The following is a 19,634-nucleotide window of genomic DNA, read 5'->3' as shown; positions in this document are numbered from 1 at the left end:
TTTCTACCATTTACTTTGAAAATCTTGTTCTTTTTGCTTCATATTGGTATCATTTTGCTTTTTAGATTTCCATGGTGACTACCAAATATTTTTGTGTCTTGAGTTTCAAACAGCTGGCATTTTCTACTTCTTAGAAAGACCAGAGAAGCATTCTCACAAAGGTGTAATTTCAAAAGAGATCATGTTCTAAATCCAACTGCCTATTACTTATCAGTGTAACTTATTTATAAAATATTTTCTTTCTATATTATAGTGAAAAAAAGAGACTGGACCTGGAAAAGAAACTGTATGAATATAATCAATCTGATGTATACAGGTAAGATGTGACAGTGGTAACAGTTTTTAAGCCAGTTGGCTGATGTTAATCAATAAAAATGTAACCCTTATGTATGTTACAGATACCATAATTGCAGTTCTCTTGTGTCTAGTGTATACTCATTTCCAGTAAACAATGAAATGTAATATAATCCTATCAAATGTAGGAATAAATTTCATTAATATTTGTGTAAGATAAAAATTGTTTTATTTTCACTATTTGGTACTTGTGGTATTTCAGGAATCTATTTGGCCTATATATCTAAAGAATAAGATACATTATATAGTCTTATCTTTTTGGTCACAATTTAAACATATTAAGCCTGTGTAATGATCAAGGCATAATGACTGTAGCTGGCCTTCAACCAACTGTTGAAGGCAAGGTTATGTGGTGTCTCATTTGTTCATGGGTATTTGACAATGCCTGTGAAAATTGTTATGAGCAATGGATAAAATACATGTTATCCTTTCTGGGTTCTAATATGAAGAGCCAACTTTTAATGTTTTTAATTCTATTTTATGGAAACTGAACTTCATCCTTAAGGCAAATGTGTGGTATTGCCTCCAATTTTTTTTTTTAAGATTTTATTTTTTTTCAAAGGGAGAGACAGAGAGAGAGGGAACACAAACAGGAGGAGTGGGAGAGGGAGAAGCAGGCTTCCCACTGAGCAGGGAGCCCGATGTGGGGCTCAATCCCGGGACTCTGGGATCATGACCTGAGCCGAAGGCAGATGCTTAACGACTGAGCCACCTAGGCGCCCCTCCAATGTTATTCATATGAAAAATTTCTCGCTGTGATAGCATTAATTTTGTGATTTAGTCACAGCATAATGTGAGTGAGAAATGAAAACATATCATTCAGAATTGAGAGAAAACTTTAAAACCAAACCTCCCATCGGATCCATTTGTTTCCTCATATGGTTTTAGGATTCAGTGTACTTCCAAGGATACCAGTCACGGTGGACAGTGATATGTCTCCAGTATTTCTAGAAGAGACAAAAAGCCAGTGAGATGGTGCAAGTAATAGCAGTGTTGTGGATGCCATGGCCTCAGAAATGGGCCCAAGTCTGAGAGCATCTGTGGCAGCTGCCATTTTTGTAGCCCGCAGCTAAGGGGATGGCTGAAGGGGTGGAGACTTTACCTGCAGCCTATTCCTGGCTTCCTGGGGACCTTTACCAAGCTATCAGTTTGCCTAGTTTGTTCCCCTCTCTTACTTAGCCTCTCGTTTCCTGGAAGACAGAGGGAATGATTTGCTAAAAATAAACTTTCTTTGACTTCCTAACAGGATAAAAATCCAAACTGTCTGACATGGCTATTTCAATCTTGTCCCCCCGCCCCCTCCAGAAGGCAGAGCCTGAGACAAGGGTTTGTATGTGGATGGTAGTTTATTTTAGGAAGTGGTCACATAAAACTGGCGAGCAGAGCTGGGAAGAATGAAGTAGGAGTTGGCCACTGCTGTGGGCACCTGGGGCTCCATCCTTCAGACCTTCAGGGGAGCCATGTAGCCCGCCTCCCTGCTCCTCACAAGTGTCCACTCAAGGGAAGGAAGGGGAGCCATTTACCTGCTGGTAACTCTGCATTGTACAGGGCTGCCCCAGGAGGTGTTAACTCCTTCTCGAATCCATGTTGCGAACTCAGAGGAGTAGCTCTGGGAAAGCAAGGTACCAGATGCAGCTGAGACAGGTGCTACCAGGTGGCTGGCAGAGGAAGAGCTGGGCCAGGAGGGTGTGAGGACAGCCTACAGAGTATCTGGCACAACAGCTTACCAGACCCTCTGTTATCTGCCCCTGGGTAATCTTCATCATCACCCAGAGCTAGAGCGAGCAGCATTGGTTCTGTGCGAAGAGTAGTGTACTCTTTGTTTTACACTTTGGATGAGAGTCTCTAAAGGTCTTTTCACAATTCAAGTTGAATTACAGCCCATATATATCATAAAATATTTTAAAAATATATTGTGACAGTTCCCAATTAAAATTTTTAATATTATCTGAATGAGAGCTTTTGGGATATTTTATATTTTGGAATCTCTTAATGTTTATGGATTTTGGTTTATAGTTTGATTCTATTTCCATCTCAGCAGGTAGTTTTGAAATGGTCTGTCATAAAAAGAATGCTAATGGGCTATTCATCCGACCATGGCCACATAGACACCGCTCTTGAAATCACATTTAATTTTGAGAAAGAAATCCATATAAATCTTTATTGTGTGAATGTTATAATGTAGTCTTGTATACATTTCTCAGGAGAGTTATGCCTGGATGTGATACTCAGTGATGTTGCATTAATTTCTTCTCTCTGAAAATGCATGTACATTCTGCCCTTAGCTTCCAGTGTTTAGGTGAAATATCTTCGAATGTATTGTCTCATTAACAATTTTGTTAAAGAAAATTCTCCTCCTTTGATTTGTCAGAGTTTAACTGCAATGTTTAAAAATATGCTTTTATTTTTCTAGAGTTAAGCTGAAGTATGTTAAACTAAAGAAATACCTGAAGGAAATATGTGAATCAGAAAAGAAGGCTCATACCCGAAACCGAGAATATTTAAAGCGGTTTGAGCATGTCCAAGCTCATGTTGGACACCTTACCACAAATACAGAGAAGCTTCAAGAACTGAAGGTAACATCTTGTTTTGTACTCTCTCTCTCTCTCTCTCGGTCTCTTTTGCTAAAATTGGAAGGAAGTAAGAGCAGTTGGTGATCAGTGGTCACTAATGTTCAGTTGTTCATCCATAAGATTAATTGCCCATTTTCTCTGTGGATTCTGTGTGGCCAAATTTTGATTGGGGAACTTGAAATTGCATTTTCTCAGATTTCTGTTTTAGTTGAGGAATTAATGGAATATCTGTTCTTTGTTACACTACACAAATAATTACCTTGTACAGGCACAGACACTAGCCACTACCTGGCACAGACCTGGCATATGGTATTTGTTTGCCCTATGATTGAATTTGAGCAGCATTAGGGATCCCTCTAGAGACTACCTCTTTCTTTATTTTTTTATTTATGATTTTTCATTTATCAAGTTAACTTTTAAAAAAAATTTTATTAAAATTCTGGTTAGTGAACATGCAGTGCAATATTGGTTTCAGGAATAGAATTCAGTGATTCATCACTTACATGCAACACCCATTGCTTATCATAACAGGTGCCCTTCTTAATATCCATCACCCATCCAGCCCATCCCCCACCCACCTCCCTCCATCAGCCCATCAACTTGTTCTCTGTTGTTAAGAGTCTCTTAGGGTTTGTTTCCCTCTCTCTTCCCCCACCCCCCATATGTTCATCTGTTTTGTTTGTTAAATTCCACATATGAGTGAAATCATATGGTATTTGTCTTTCTCTATCTGACTTATTTTACTTAGCATAATACATTCTAGCTCCATCCATGTCATTGTCATTCTTTTTGGGGACTACCTCCTTTAAAGGATTCTTTTTCTGGGGTCTGGGCTCTTCTGTTCTGGTCAGGCAGTGTGTTGGGGAGAGACAGAGGGTAGAACTGGCCCCACGGAGTTTGCCTTTATGCTCCTCAGCTGTGTGACCCAGAGCAACTGCTCTCCATGGCCCTCTCTGATTCTTGGACCCCATTCCCCTAAGGTGCTGGGCAACCTTTGGCTCACAAATTATGCCAAGTATGGAGGGCTAGGCCTTTTTTCTCACCATTTGTGCTGGCCAAGGGCTGTTGCTCAAGTTAACCCAACTGAATAGTGGTTACAGAAGTTGACTTCAGTACTTCCCTTTTTTTTTCCTCTAGTAGGAGTTTCCCCCACTGAGCCTTTATTTCAAGTACGTAGATAAATGAAAAGAATTATTATAATGAACATTCATGCAGTGGTCTGAATGTTTGTATGCTCCTGAAATTCATATCTTGAAGTCCTAACCCCCAAGTGTGATGGTATTTGTAGCTGGGGCCTTTGAGAGGTGCTTCTGTCATGAGAGTGGAGCTCTCATGGATGACATAGGATACCTTCTAAAAGAAGCTCCAGAGAGCTCCCTAGTCCCTTCTACCATTGGAGGATGTAGTGAGAGGGTGATGGCTCTGAATGAGGAGGGTCCTCACCAGAAGGTGACCACACTGGAGCCTTGATCTTGGACTTTCTAGCCTCCAGCGGAACTGTGAGCAATACATTGCTGATGTTTATAAGTCACCCAGTTAGTGGTGTTTTGTTATAGCTGCCTGAATGGACTAGGAAAACTCACATACTCTCTACCCAGTTGCAATAGTTGTAAATATTTTACCATATTTGGTGTGTGTGTGTGTGTGTGTGTGTGTGTACACGTTTTCCTGAGCCATTGAAAGTATGCTGTGGACACCATGACATTTCTCCCCTAAATACTTGAGTGTCGATCTCCTAAGAAAAAGGAAAGTCTCCTACATAATCATACTACCTTTATCACACCTAAGAAAACTAATAATATCATTTAATATCCACCCGATATTTAAATTTCCCCAGTTCCCTCCAAAATTCTCTTTTATTTTTCCAGACCAGGAGCCAAGTTAACATTACACTTGGTTATTGTATCTTTTTTGGTCTGCAAATCTAATTTAGTCTCCTACCACTCTTCTTTTTTTTTTTTTTTTCCGTGACACTGGCTTTTTGAAGAAAGTAGTCTAATTTGTGATCTGAATTTGACTGGTTATTTCTTTGAGATATCATTTAACTGAAAATTTGGATTAGACCAGCACTGTCCAACAGAACTTTCTATAGTGATAGAAATGTTCACTCTCTATACTGTTGCTGTCTAATACAGTAACCACTAGCCACACATGGCTACTGAGTGCTTAAAATGTGGCTTGTGACACTGAGGACTGAGTTTTTAACTTTGTTAATTTTAATTAGTTAAATTTAAATAGTCACAGCTGAGGTTACATACTTCCTATTGCATCCTATCAGGAGGTTCATCAGTTGTGATGTCAGGTGGTCTGATCTAAGTGAGGTTGAGTTTGATGCATTGGTTAAGATGGCAATCTCTAGATCTCTCTATTATATAGTACCTTTTTTGCAACTGAGCAAATAATCTATGAAGTGATAGTTTGACATCTTGGGAATATTTTGTTCCTCAACAGTCTTTTACCTAGTGGTTTGAGGATCTGTCAGTGATGCCTGAATCAATTATAGTGGAGGTTGTGAAATGGTGGTTTTTCTAATTCAGACTTGTACTTTATCAGCTGGCATTCTTCTATAGAGAAGAGCTTTCTTGCTTTCTTTTCTCTCTCTTTTTTTAAGTATCATCATGGACTTGTGAATTTTTATTTAGTCAGTGTACTATCAATCACTATAATTATTCTTTTTGTTGTTCATATTTTCCCAAATTTTGCCTGGGAGAGTCTCTTCAAATTGGCTTCTGTGTCCTTTCGACCTGACCCCATTAATTCTGAGCCTTCTTGGCTTTGGGGCACAAGGTGTGCCAGGTTTACCAGATATGTCCCTGCCTCAGACATGAAATTAGCCTCTTTTCCAAGGAGCTGTGGTTCCTTTTAGTGGAGAAGGGTGTTTAGAAACCAAGATCTGGAGGTTAGATATGCTCAAGCAATAGGAAGTTTTAGCTGCAGCACTCTGGGTTTTCTTCTCTTACTATTCAACTAGAATACTTAACATTCAAAAAGCAGTTGTTAGTATCAACAATGTAAATCTCTTTGCTGTTCAGAGATTCCATAGAGAAAATGAAAGTGGTGGACAAAGCAGGGAATTTTGCCTTCCCAACAGAAAAAAGGAAATAATAGAAGTTTTCCTTTTATTTTTACATTGATGCTTTACTTAATTGTTGATTTCACGATATAGCCAAATGTGAGAGGGAAGAATTTGAAAGGGAGAATGATCCTTTGTAAATATTTTTATATCAAGAGCAGTTGAGGGGCGCCTGGGTGGCTCAGTCAGTTAAGCGTCTGCCTTCGGCTCAGGTCATGATCTCAGGGTCCTGGGATCGAGCCCCGCATCGGGCTCCCTGCTCAGTCGGGAGCCTGCTTCTCCCTCTCCTGTGTTCCCTGTCTCGCTGTCTCTCTCTCTCTCTCTCTCTCTCTCTCTGTCAAATAAATAAATAAAATCTTAAAATCAAATCAAATCAAAAAAGAGCAGTTGAGTCTTGGATAAGGAATGCCTTTTGAAAACAATCTGTGATGGCATAGAAGAGCAGACCATGTAGCTACAGTTGGGAAGGATGTGAGTTCCATGGAGAACTGTACATTGGGAGTCACCCTGTGTCCAGAGCTGAATGCTTGAACTGTGCCCGTGAAACCAAGTAGTGATACTTGAAACTCCAGCTAGTGACACCACTTACCTCAGCAAACTGTGTAGTAAGCAGAGTTTCAGAGAAGGGAATGTTTGTTCCTGCTGTCTTCCCCTTCCTTTCTGTCTCTTCCTTTTGTCCTGGTGTCCTAAGACCTGGTGGTCTTAGGAAGGCCAGAACAACTTGTTTCCTCTTAATCCCGCCCCACTCAGCTATCAGATCTTTACCTCCTCTGCTGGCTGACCACGTGTAAGTCTTAGGAGAGAGGTGTTCTGATGGAGCATATTGCCCACACACCCCAAAATGCCAGGGATATTTCCCCTTGAATAGACTGTAATTAATGCAAATGAATTAACAATTGGTAGAGTTCCAGAAAGTGAAACAGAGTGAAGCGATATGCAAGAAGTTGTCATTTGGCCCAAATTATATTAAGTGCATTTCTCCCTCTTTGTAGATATAATGTGAGAATATTTTTAAATGGGATAAAGACTAAAAAAAAAATACCCTTTCAACTGACTTTATGAATTATACTATTTTATTTGGGGACTTGTGATCATTTTCAGGGCTTTTAAAGACTGTTGATCTGTCATGTAGATTTGAAAATACAGTGTTGTGGCTATGTTGCTACTTGTGAGATAAAGAGGCTGACTAAACTCCATTCAAGCATGTAAATATTAGTAGTGTTGTGAGGATCGTGTCCTTCTCTCCTTCTTTCTGCACCCCCTCCAGACCCCGCTCCCTGCATTTGTGCTTTTGTAGAAGAGCCCCAGTTGGTCCTTAGAGCAGTGTTCCTTGGGTGCCCTTTGACCTTATCTCAAGTTGGGTTCTCCTGAAGTAGACCCTGAGACAAGGATTCAAATGTAAGTGGTTTATTTGGGAAGTACAGGGAGTGTCAGTAGGCAGGTAGGCAGATGAGACAGGGAAGGACAGGTGGCTGGAACAGGGTGTATCACTAAGCCAACTACCATAGTCGGCATCTGGAACTTAACCCCACAGGGAAACCCTGGAGAGTGGTTCAGAGCATTTGGAATATGCATACATGGCTCATGAGCATCACTGATTGAGGACTGATGAGGAAGAGAGGCAGTGAGGGGAAATTAACTGTGAGCTCCTTGGGCACAGAGACAGAGATGCTGGGACTTGGAGCACCCAAAAGGATCCCAAGGGGCATGTGTCGAACATGACCAGCTCTGTTTCAGCCTTCCCTATTCAAGTGCCAGGCATGAGGGGCATGTCAGCCCATCCAAGGGGGTTCCTCAGTTGAGGAGAATCATCATCTGGTTATGTCTCTCATCTGCCTGAAAACCTTGAGTGCTTGCTCAGCCTTTTAGGACAAAGCCCAGATGCTGCTCTCTGCCTGCATACCATCCCGCAGTTTAGCCTTATGACCCTTAACACATGCATGCATGTACACGCACTAACACATTTCTTCTTACTGTCCCTCTCACACAAATACACAGACATGTGCACATTTTCTCTTCCCCACACGCCCCTCCCCCCCACCTCCTTCCTCTCTCCCCATCTCTGCCTCCTATCTCTGCTTGCTCCCTCTCCCCACCCCCGGCTTTCCTCACCCCTGTCTCCTCCGTACCCCCTCATGCAATATTCCCTCACCCCCATGTCTTCCCCCCCATCCCGCTCCATCTTTATCTCCCACACATGTGTGCATTCTCTCTCTCTCACACATGCTTATACTCACTCACGCACACCCACTGAATTTTAAACATGCTGAACACTGTATTTCCTTGAAAGCACCGCATTATCTCCTATCTTCTTCAAGTAGAAGGCCTCTTTCCCTCTGTCCTGCCTTAGGTCTGTGCCATAATTATCTCTGTAAGCACTTCCTTTGTGCAATTGTTTACATGTTTTCCCACCTCACTGTGGGCTCCTCATCTTATTATTTCAATGCTGTCAGTATCTGACCCAGAATGTGGCATATAATAAGCACTCGGTTAGCATTGAGGAACACCTCCGTAGTCTTGGAGCACTCAGTAAGCATTGAGACTCCCCCCACCCCCCACGACCGAAAATTGATTCTTCCATATTTTTCATCTTTCTCTCTTATGGACCATGGACAACTATGGGAGAGCTAATGTGGTATTGGTTCTATCCTGTGTTACACCTTCCCAGGAGTTTTTCTGTTTAATAGCAGAGACACTCTAAAGATATAATGTTACCATTAAAGATGTGATTCTTGTTAAAAATTCAGTTCTTAGGTGATATGTGCCTACTGGGGATAAAATTTGAAGAGAACAAATCTTTGAGTTCTCATTCAATTCCTGCTGAGCGTTGTGACAGCCACTGTGGACAGGGCATGGCCTTCAGGCTCCTGGAAGACAGTCTGTAGCTTATCCTATTTTTTAAGATAAGAGTGTCTTACTTGATTAATATACATTAGTTGCATATAAGTAAGTGTTCTCCATACCTTTTTGTAAAAACTCAGCATTTAAGAGGAAACCTGTATACTGGAAGAAATAGAAGAGAAAACAAAAGATTGTGAACTGTAGCCCTGAGGGTCACATCAGACAGTTTGTGTAACTCTCTGTACCCATCTTTTCAACTCCAACATGAGGAGGCTGGGCCAGTAGATTTTAAATGTCTGTTCAGTTCTGTAACTGAAAATGTTTATATAATCCCAAAGACCACTGAAAAAAGGAAGCCTGTTTAAGTAAAAGGTAGTGGTGACATTTCAGGCAAGTGCTAATGTGATGAGGGGAAACTGAAGGAATATAAGTGGGAATACAGAAGAAAAGAAGGAAAGAATGGAAAATGAGATGTGTCATGAGCATGGAGAGATATCTTAGAGACCTGGAAGACCCGCAAGGACCTCCATCTCCTCTTCCCACCACCCAAAACCATCATCAACGGATTTCATCAGTTGAGCTGAGGTGAAATGGTTTGTGCATAGTAAGGAAGTAAGTAGAAGAGTCCTCCCAAATGTAGGTGGGCAGTATCCAGCCCAGTGCTGTGAAGCAAGACGGTAATGGACAGAACAAGTTACCTGATGGATTGATTCTGTGCTGTTGAGTTTATTAAAACAGATTTCCCTAGGGGAGTTGGGGGAAGAAAGGACTGTCCTTAGGCTATGGACTGGAGATGCTACTGGGACATAAGAACTTTGGCCCCCAAAGCAGCAAATCTGACAGTGAGGAATCTAGGCCACACAAAGGAGGGAACAGGGACCTGAGTCAGCACCAGACAGAAAGGATGCAATACAAGCCCTGATGTATTGTGGAAATATAATGGGACCTGATCAGAGAAGAAATGGGGAATACAACATGAAAGACTGATGGTTGGAAAACTGGGACGTGTGCTCTGCTGTCTCATGAGACGTTGTTAGCTGTGAAAGTTTTGGAAAGGTTCATCTATACAGTTTTCCAAACTTCAAAAACTTTTAAACATAGTACAACCCTTCGTTTATATGCAGATAGAATAGGAGGTGGGGGTTGAAAACCCTTGCTCTCCAGTGTTCAGAAGGTGGATTTGATGGATGGTAACCAAGTGTCCTATGTATAAATAAAAAGGCAAAGAAAGAGAGCATTTGTAGGTGCAAGTCTGTTGTCCTAGGGGATGTAGAATTATAGTTTGTATCAATTATCCACTTATAGCAACTTTTGATTTCAAATACATTGTTCGATTTTTATAGCAACTTTTTTTTTTATATTTTATTTATTTATTTGACAAAGACACAGCGAGAGAAGGAACACAAGCAGGGGAAGTAGGAGAGGGAGAAGCAGGCTTCCCGCTGAGCAGGGAGCCCGATGCGGGGCTTGATCATGACCTGAACTGAAGGCAGACGCTTAGCGACTGAGCCACCCAGGCGCCCCTATAGCAACTTTTAATTTCAAATACATTGTTCGGTTTTTATTTTCTCACTAATTTAGAAAAGTACCTATAATTCAGTAAATTTTTTGGATGCACTGAGAACAGTCTAAATTGGACTAGTGAAGAGACTTCTTTATAAAGTCTTAATGCAGTTATCAATTTTTGCTGCAGCAAAATGAATTAAACAAAACTCACGTTTCCATGAGAAAGTACTCTGCCTTTGGAAGGTGTGGCTCTGAAATAATCCCATAATGAGCAAATCAGATACAATGCCTGTTGCATGTTTATAACTGATCTCAAAGAACCTAAGAAAATATTTGCAGCCACAGGAATGAAGAATTTGTGTTTAACCTCTAATTATTTAATAAAACTCAATGTTTATTTTGTTTATTTCATAATCTACCCCATCCCTTTATAAGGATACTTTCCCTTAGAATCTGTAAAGTATGCCTTTTGAAAGCTTTTGGGGTTAAAAAGTAAATATCTCTGAGTCCAAAGGGGTAGATATAGAACAGAGAGATGTAAATTATATTATCTTAATTGCCTTATTTCTTTATCTTTTCTTGGTTTATTGTGTGTACTGGCCTTATAAAACTTTTGTTTAATTAGGAATCTCTTTAGATCATTACCTTCATCTATCATGTTAATATTCTGAGAGAGGAAAAAATTCCCTGCTTAACTGTTATTAAAAATGGGGCAGCATATAATACCCTTTAAGATATTTTGAGGGAAACAAATTAATTTTCATCACTGTTTTTTTGTATGTCAGAACAAAGCTGAGGCCAATTTCATGTTCAGACTGAGAACTAAGGAAACAGTTTTCTACTTTGATTATCTCATAGGTGTATTTCTTTTTTCTCTCCCATAGGTGTATTTCTAATTGCAGTGCATCATGGTCTAATTTAGAACATGTTCTGATACTTATCTGTGATGGACCACCATTAGTGAATTTCTTAAGGTTTTAACTACTAACATACTGAATCAAAGCACCTTTTATGCCTTGCTTTTAAGAAAAAGTCATTTTATGATGGAATCACTTTCATCAATTATAGTGTGATAATGAAGCAGACATCTTTATGTAGTTATTAGTGCCAGAGCAAACATCATTCCTATGGTGCTGATCTCTGATGTCTACTATATATCTTTATTCATAGAAAATGGAATTCGTTTCAAGTCAATGATCTAGCAAATAGTATATCGTAGTAGCACCATGATACTAATGTAGATATCACACAGATAAGAAGTCAGTAGGATTGATTTCTTTTCCTTTAGGACAAAAGTTTTCAGAGTAGACACTGTCCAATGTGTTGCTTTCATAATAAAGTAACTGGATTTTCCTGAGCGCCTAATGTGCCAAGGTTTTATTCCCTATGTTGATGAAAGACAGTGAGAATCCATCAAATCTTATTTAAAATAAGCATTTTTCCCCTGAAACAAATAATACATTGTATGTTAATTAAATGTTTTGGGGGGGAAGTTAAATAAAAATGCATGAAAAATATAGCATTTTATAGAACTCAGCTTTTGACATTTTATTTGTGAAATTATCTATTTTCTAAGTTGAATTTCTTGGCAACATTAACTTTTACTTTCTACTTCAGTGTTCTTTTTATGCTCTAAAGACTGAAAAATATAGACGGGTACTGGTTGTCATAAGAGCCACCAAAAAATCAAAACTTTGTTTATGTTTAGAATGAATATGAGGCTCAAATGAAGAAGATGCAGCTACTGTCAAAAGAGAGCCTGGGAACAAGAGGCGAACTGGAAGATGAAGACAGAAGAAAGGTAATAACTTAAAATAATAAACCTTCTGTTGACAGAGGATTTCTGGAGTATTCCTCTTTTACAATAGTGTTTTAAATAAAATCATCTTATTGAAAAGATCTTTTTGATTAACCCTTAAGTATTATTTAAAGACTTTTCCTTATAGAGTATTGCTTTAATGTCTAATTCAATTAAACGTGCTGAAAGGCCGTCACGGGCAGGTTTAAAAGAGACAGATTCCCAAGAAAACCTTAGAGGCGTTAGTGGGTGAAATTATGTTTGTCTAAATAATGCTTTGTAGCCACTTTTTTTTTCTTAGTTCCAGAAATGTTTTAAGTAAAAGGTAAACAAAATACGGCCTTTTGCTTCTCTTCTTTGTATATATAATTTTGTACATTTTAACCTTTTTACAGAGGAAGTGGAAAGAAAAGATTGCATATCTAAGCAACAGACAAAAAGACTGGCAAGGAATACTTAAATAAATTCTGCTATGTATCTGCCGTAATGCAGGCTTCTAATCCTGCAGCCTATCTCCATATAAATGATTCTGTTCAAGACCATAGATGTTTTCTTCACTAAAAGCAGTAAAGCTCTTTTAGATGAAATGTCTAAAAACATCTTGTAATAACTTGGAGCATGCTGGCAAGAGTAGTCACTTGTGACTATGTGTGAACCCCCCTCAGCCAGTCGATATTGTAATAAGCAAAAATGGTAGCATCACTCCATTATTCAGAGAAGCCAACAGCGTGCTTGTTCCTTAGGCTGCAGCATTCATTAAGAAAAGCTTACTGGGCTGAAAGCTGGAAACCGATGATAACGGGATATGATTTTCATATTTAATGCCTTCCTTGGAAGAGTATGTGTGCTACAGATTGATAGAAGAACCAACTGCTACTTTACTAAAAGACTTTCAGGTTTGCCCTATAGCTACCGATGGAATCATTCAGCCAAGAAATTAACTTTTTCTCCTTTTACCTGCTTTATATATCTGCTAAGCAGGCTGCCTGGCTGCCAGTAAATGTTATTATGCAGTTAACTGTTTGGTATTTAAGACTCTTATCAGAAAAGAAACAGAGGCCACACTATTTTGTTTTTATAGTAGGAGGAAGGTTTTAGTTTTCTTTTTTTCCATGCATTAGCAGGCATTAATCTGAGTTTATAGGAAGTTTTAGTTTTCCTTCCCAAAGATTAAAAAGTTAAAAAACCTAGAATTTAGAGCATTCTTTAAACTGTAAGATATAAAACACCAAGTTCCAGCAACCTTGACCTATATAAAAAGGCCTTTAATGATAAATGATTTCTGTGCCATTAGATGTACGCTAAACGTGGTACGATGTGATAGACTTCTAAACCATTCAGGCACTTTTTCTGTTTGACATTGGGTCATGAAATAATTGATGTGTTTTTAATCTATAAACTGGTTTGTTCTTTCTATGCCATTCCTGATAAACGCATTCTTAGTACGGCAGTGTCAATGGTACTTAAGTAAAACGGGAGACTTTTTTTTTCTATTTGCACTACTGATTCTTTACCTTACATACAGTTATGTAGTCTCCTTAAGTTATATTTAAAATTAGGACAAGAGACATACAGCTGACAACCCCTTAAAGATGTTACATATAATAATTAGAAGAGAAGTATTTCCCTTTATTTTGAAAGGTGTCATCTCCCTAAAAGCTTTAATTATTGACTATATGTAAGAATCAATTAGGTAACATTTTGAGAAATTTATATCTTGCCTTTTTCAGTTTCCTATTGATGTTCCATCAATTAAAAGCTAAATACATTTCAGCAAAATGATGACTTAGTTATTCCTTATATACTAATTCCAGAACAATTCCTTATCATATGAGTTACATTTTTTTTCCCAGTAGAAATCCACACATCTCTTCTTTAGACAGTCAAATGAATTCGTCTCTGTTCCCAGAGTTGTCCATCTTCAGGGACTGGCTGGAAGCACACACTATAGTGTCACTGGTTGAAGTCAATAAGTAGGTTCTGAGCAAGAGATTTGTATGAGAAGCCACAGTAGGTCCCCCTATGAATTCCACGTGTTGGCCTTCAAGGATATATCCTTTCTAAGGCACAGGATACTATGTGATAAATGGCAGTGACATGGGGTAGGCATGTGCTGCATGAAGAAGAAAGGTTTGCTTCCACTGACATGAGTGGCGCAAGGCTTGGTGGAGGAGGTGGTGTTTGAACTAGTGTGCAGGATGGGAAGGATGTCAGTCAATGGGAATATGGTGGACATTCTAAGGTTCAGAGATGTTATGAGTGAAGGAGCAGAAGCAGGAAAGCCCAGTGGTTGGTTGTTCAGCCTGACTAAAGTCTAATGTTCTTGTAGGGAAGTGGTAGACAATGAGCTTGGAAAGTTACATTATGGAACTAAATACATTTCAGTAAAATGATGAATTAGTTAATCCTCCTTATTTTGAGAACAATTCCTTATATGAGTTACATTTTCTTTTCCAGTGGAAACCCACGCATCTCTTCTTTAGACAGTCAAATGAATTTGTCTGTTCCCGGAGTTGTTGGTCTTCGGGGACTGGCAGTTAATTTTTATATGTACCAGGTTAAGGACTGAGATTTCCTCCTGGAATCGTGTGTGCATGTACGTGGGAGTATATGTGTGTGTGTGTGTGTGTGTGTGTTGGGGCAGGTGAAGGCAGAACTTGTGAACAGAGCAGCGTCATCACCGGCATGCAGCTGCAGGAAGATGAGGCTGGTGGTGCCGTGCAGGAGGAACTGGGGGAAGGAGTTGGTAGAACTGAAGAAATCAGGGTTGGTTCAGACAGGAAGAGTTAGGAGCTGAAATTGGGGTTGCCAATGAAGTGGAAAGCACTAATGAGGGGGAGAGAATTTATCAAATTAGTGATAATTCTGAATTACAAGAAGATATGTCTTTTAAATGGTTGTGTACCTTTCAACTGTAGCAGTAACTTAGATACTCTACTAAGAAAAGTCATGAAGTAGTGGTTGTCCATCTTCTCAAGGTAAAACTCTAGCCCAGTTTCATAAGACATCCAGAGTCTTCATGCATCCAGTGGCTACTCTTCAGGGTCATGTGTTCTCTTAAGAGAATTAGTAATTGGTCTACTCATTCCCCAAGCTCGTTGCCAGTATTAGTTTACTTAGTAAACTTTTGTTTTTTGGTTAACACAAAAAGACAATGTTCAAGCCCCCATTTGAATCCACACAGATTTTACTATAATTTAATAATCCTTTTCCTCTATTATACATTGCATTTTGTTGTTTTTGTTGTTTTGGGGGTAAACTCTAATTCTCTTGGTCTTTAGGCATGGGCATGTTCTAGTTGCTCAGTTTTGCCTAGGAGCAGTGACTAAAGAATATACATAAAAATACATCAAATCTTAAGTACCAAAAGAGATGGAGATAGCAGTTGTGAACGAGAGTATAAATTTTGGGGTAGGCATTGTGAAGTTTCTTTGAACTATTATACTGTGAAACATATTCTACTAAAAGTAGAAGTGAACTGGATACTTCACAGCAGGATTATACTGTGCTAGGCCTGGCTGGAATTGCTGTGGAGTACCAGGGGATTTCATCATAGGGCTAAAGTTCAAATTGGGGAGTTCCACTTCACTGTTTTAAACCTTCGTGCAAGGGTCACATGGAGAAATGGTTATGTAGGCTGTTCCTTGCACTTCTGATACTAATAGTAACAATGGGCAATGATCATTGCACACTTATGCTGTGCCAGCTTCTACATGAAGCTCTTTATATTCATCAGCTCATTTGATCTTCTCAACAATCCTGGAAGTGGATGCTGTTGTTACCTTCATTCATGGGAGGGCTCAGAGAGGTTAATTAACTTGCCTAAGAGTAGACAGTGAGGCAGAGCCAAAACTCAAAACCAGACCATTTGGCTTTGGCGTCCATGCTATTAGCCATCTTGCTGCCCTGCCATCTAGGGTGGTGTGGGTGAAATTCTCTTCCAAAGTTGGGAAAAATTCCTGATCCAGTAAAAACAGCCTGGCCACATCATGCAAAATATTTCAGTTACCCATTTAGATGCTGCATTTGTACCTAACCTTGGGAGAGAGTGAAATGGTCTCAGTATTCCAGCTATGTCAGGTGAGCCAAGGAAAATGGAGTGCCTGTCTCTGAACTGCTCATGTTTCAATAAAAGGAGCATCTGCTTGAGTTGACTTGGTAGGGCAGAAGAAATACCTGAAAGTTCTACTGAAGAAGAACCTCCAAGTGAGAAGACAGTTGTGCACCCAGTGCCATGTTGGAGCCGTGTTGGGAGAGGTGGTGGAGCTGGGATTGGGAGCAGCCCCGCTGCAGGGGAGGCACCAGACAGGGAAGATGCTTTAATGATGGGAAGGGTTCCACTCCCAGAAGACAAACTGCAGCTCCCGGGATCTGAGCAGTTTGTGTAAGACCAAGGCAGTCACTATGAGACCCGGGCTCATCTCCAAGGGGTAAAGCAACCAGTGTCGAGGAGACACACAATTGAATTGGTAAACATCATGGCAAGGGGAAAGGAGTCATAAGACTCTCCCGAAGTATCCGTATTTAAAGAGGAAATAACTTAGGTTGGAATTCCTAGGTTGGAATCTCCTGGAAGCAGATCCTGAGATAAGGATTGGAATGTAGGTGGATTATTTGGGAGGTGATCCCAGGAAGCTCAGATAGAGGAGAGAGAAAGTCACACGGCCAGGAGTGTGTGACTGAGTAGGTTACCACTGTGAGCAACTGGAGCTAAGTCCCATCGCAGAACCTTGGAAGACTGTGTCACACACACCTCAGTGTCCTCACACCTGGAAGCAGGAAAGAGAGGGGTTTATTCCTTAGCTCCTATCTGTCACTGACTGAATGTTGTGCCTGCCTCCACTCCTGGCTGCTGTACAGCAGTGAGGGGAGCTCCCAGCCCAGGAGCACACTGTGGGCATGTACTGGGATGGTGAGGTTCCCTTGGATATGGGTCTGGCTCTGTCATACCTGCTACTGGAAAGAGCAGTGCAGGGCAGGGGGTAAAGGGGTTGGGTTATCTATATAAGCCCCAATTTCTTTTTTTTTTTATTATGTTATGTTAATCACCATCTGTTACATCATTAGTTTTTGATGTAGTGTTCCATGATTCATTGTTTGCGTATAATACCCAGTGCTCCACGCAGAACGTGCCATCTTTAATACCCATCACCAGGCTAACCCATCCCCCCACCCCCCTCCCCTCTAGAACCCTCAGTTTATTTTTCAGAGTCCATCATCTGTCATGGTTTGTCTCCCCCTCTGATTCCCCTCCTTCATTCTTCCCCTCCTGCTATCTTCTTCTTCTTCTTCTTTTTTTTAACATATAATGTATTATTTGTTTCAGAGGCACAGATCTGTGATTCAACAGTCTTGTACAATTCACAGCGCTCACCATAGCACATACCCTCCCTAATGTCTATCACCCAGCCACCCCATCCCTCCCACCCCCGACCACTCCAGCAACCCTCAGTTTGTTTCCTGAGATTAAGAATTCCTCATATCAGTGAGGTCATAGGATACATGTCTTTCTCTGATTGACTTATTTCACTCAGCATAACACCCTCCAGTTCCATCCACATCGTTGCAAATGGCAAGATTTCATTCCTTTTGATGGCCGTGTAATATTCCATTGTGTGTGTGTGTGTGTGTGTGTGTGTGTGTGTGTGTGTGTGTGTGTGTATACCACATTTTCTTTATCCATTCATTGTTGATGGACATCTTGGCTCTTTCCATAGTTTGGCTATTGTGGACATTGCTGCTGTAAACATCGGGGTGCATGTACCCCTTCAGATCCCTACATTTGTATCTTTGGTAAGCCCCAATTTCTTAGCGCCACTAAGGAGTGGCCCACAGTGCTTCATTCACCAGCAGTCTCCTTGAACCACTGCTCAATTAGAAAGAGTGCAAGAATCTCCCTAAAGTGGGGTGCTGAGTGGTTGCCCAGGTTTCTAATACCAAGATGTTATACCTTGCTTGGGATGGTGACCCACCCTCAGCTCTACCATCCTCAAAGTTGTGACTTTATTTGACCTCGGCAATGACAAATCCAAAGGTGTTCAGCTGGACCTCTTTGATCTGAATAGCTTTTTTATTTGTATGTGTTTCTAGTCACAAAACAATTAAAAATTAAACCGAATTACACAAATAGTTTTTCAAATCCTGGCCCTAAAACTAGATCTGCAGATCTTTTTTCAGGAGAGGCTAGAAAATGCTCTTCTCACTAGACCATGAGCTCCTGCACAGTAGGGTATAGACCCCATCCACTGCCCCACCTGGTGGGAGGTAGCAGCCTGTCAGTCCACAGTGAGGAACAGGAGAGAGACATTCTTCTTGAGCGAGATGTGTGCCCCATTCCACTGGATTTCAAAGGCAGGTGAAGTTTGAACTCTCCACATTCTGCTTTCTCTCGAGGGTACCTCCCAAGTGAGTAATATGGCTCAGATTAACAGCTAACACTTACATTGATCTTACTCTGTTTCAGGTACTGTTCTACGGATTTAAATTATACATCTACAAATATATGTAAATATACACACATTCGTTACAACTTTACAGTAAGATTTGTTTTTATACCCATTTTACAGATTAGGAGATGGAGGCCCAAAGAAGTAACTTGTCTCCAGATCACATACGTGGTCAGTGGCAGAGCCTTAACTAATAAATACATCAACTTGCTTCTCAGTTACTGGAAGAAAGGTTTCACTTAGGAGAATGGTGGAAAGAAGCCTTTCTGGAAGGGACTTAGCCTCTTTCTCACAGTCAAGAATGAAAATAACCATATTTTTTAAACTTACCTTTTGTGGAGACATTTGGCAACACAACTATCTTCCTTTGCTCTCTCTGTGGTGGAATTATGTGACAAGTGTGCTATGTGTTAGAGGTTCTTACAAGTGAGAAAATTGCACGTGTGTGTGTGTGTGTGTGTGTGTATGTATAGATACACATCTTGTAGTGGAGTGATAGAGAAAAGAGAAAAAATGAAGGAGAAGGGGAAAAGGAAGCATAAGTTGACTTAGCAAGAGGAAGATAAATTTTGTGGAAAACACTGTTTCTTTTCTCCCTTTGATAGTACAAGGGATTACAGAAGTCTCCACAGGAGAACAAATATTGATTTCTTATTCTTTAGAAGATTTTCCAAACTTCATATACTTACATTCTATGAAATACTGTATTATTAGAAAAAATAGTCTTTTTCATGTAGTCTGAAAAAAATGAATTAGTGCTAGAACTTTTTTGGAAAGGAACCTGGCAGTAATTATCACAATTAAATATACAGTTGATCCTTGAACAACATGGGTTTGAGCTGTACGGGTTCACTTACACACAGATTTTTTAAAATAAATTTATGTGCAATACTATAAATGTACTTTCCTTATGATTTTCTTTTTTCTGACTTGCGTTATTGTAAGAATATAGTATAAAACACATGTAACATACAAAAATATGTGTTAATTGACTGTTTATGTTATAGGTAAGGCTTCTGGTCAGCAGGAGGCTATTAGTAGTT

The 19,634-nt window shown here is 40.0% G+C and overlaps 1 protein-coding gene across 1 annotated transcript in view; it reads left to right on the top strand.

Annotated features, from left to right (window-relative positions):
- KIZ (kizuna centrosomal protein) overlaps positions 1-19,634 on the top strand; it is a 125,560-nt gene that overhangs the window by 8,030 nt on the left and 97,896 nt on the right. Inside the window, exons 2-4 of the mRNA XM_027622818.2 lie at positions 254-316; positions 2,768-2,930; positions 12,056-12,148. Coding sequence (XP_027478619.1) covers positions 254-316; positions 2,768-2,930; positions 12,056-12,148 — 319 coding nt within the window. The remainder of the gene's footprint in view (positions 1-253; positions 317-2,767; positions 2,931-12,055; positions 12,149-19,634) is intronic.

This window comes from Zalophus californianus, chromosome 8, assembly GCF_009762305.2.
Source record: "Zalophus californianus isolate mZalCal1 chromosome 8, mZalCal1.pri.v2, whole genome shotgun sequence".
NCBI classification, from domain to species: domain Eukaryota; kingdom Metazoa; phylum Chordata; class Mammalia; order Carnivora; family Otariidae; genus Zalophus; species Zalophus californianus.
Note: the sequence above shows the minus strand (reverse complement) of the source record. Positions and strands in the feature narration are given on the sequence as shown.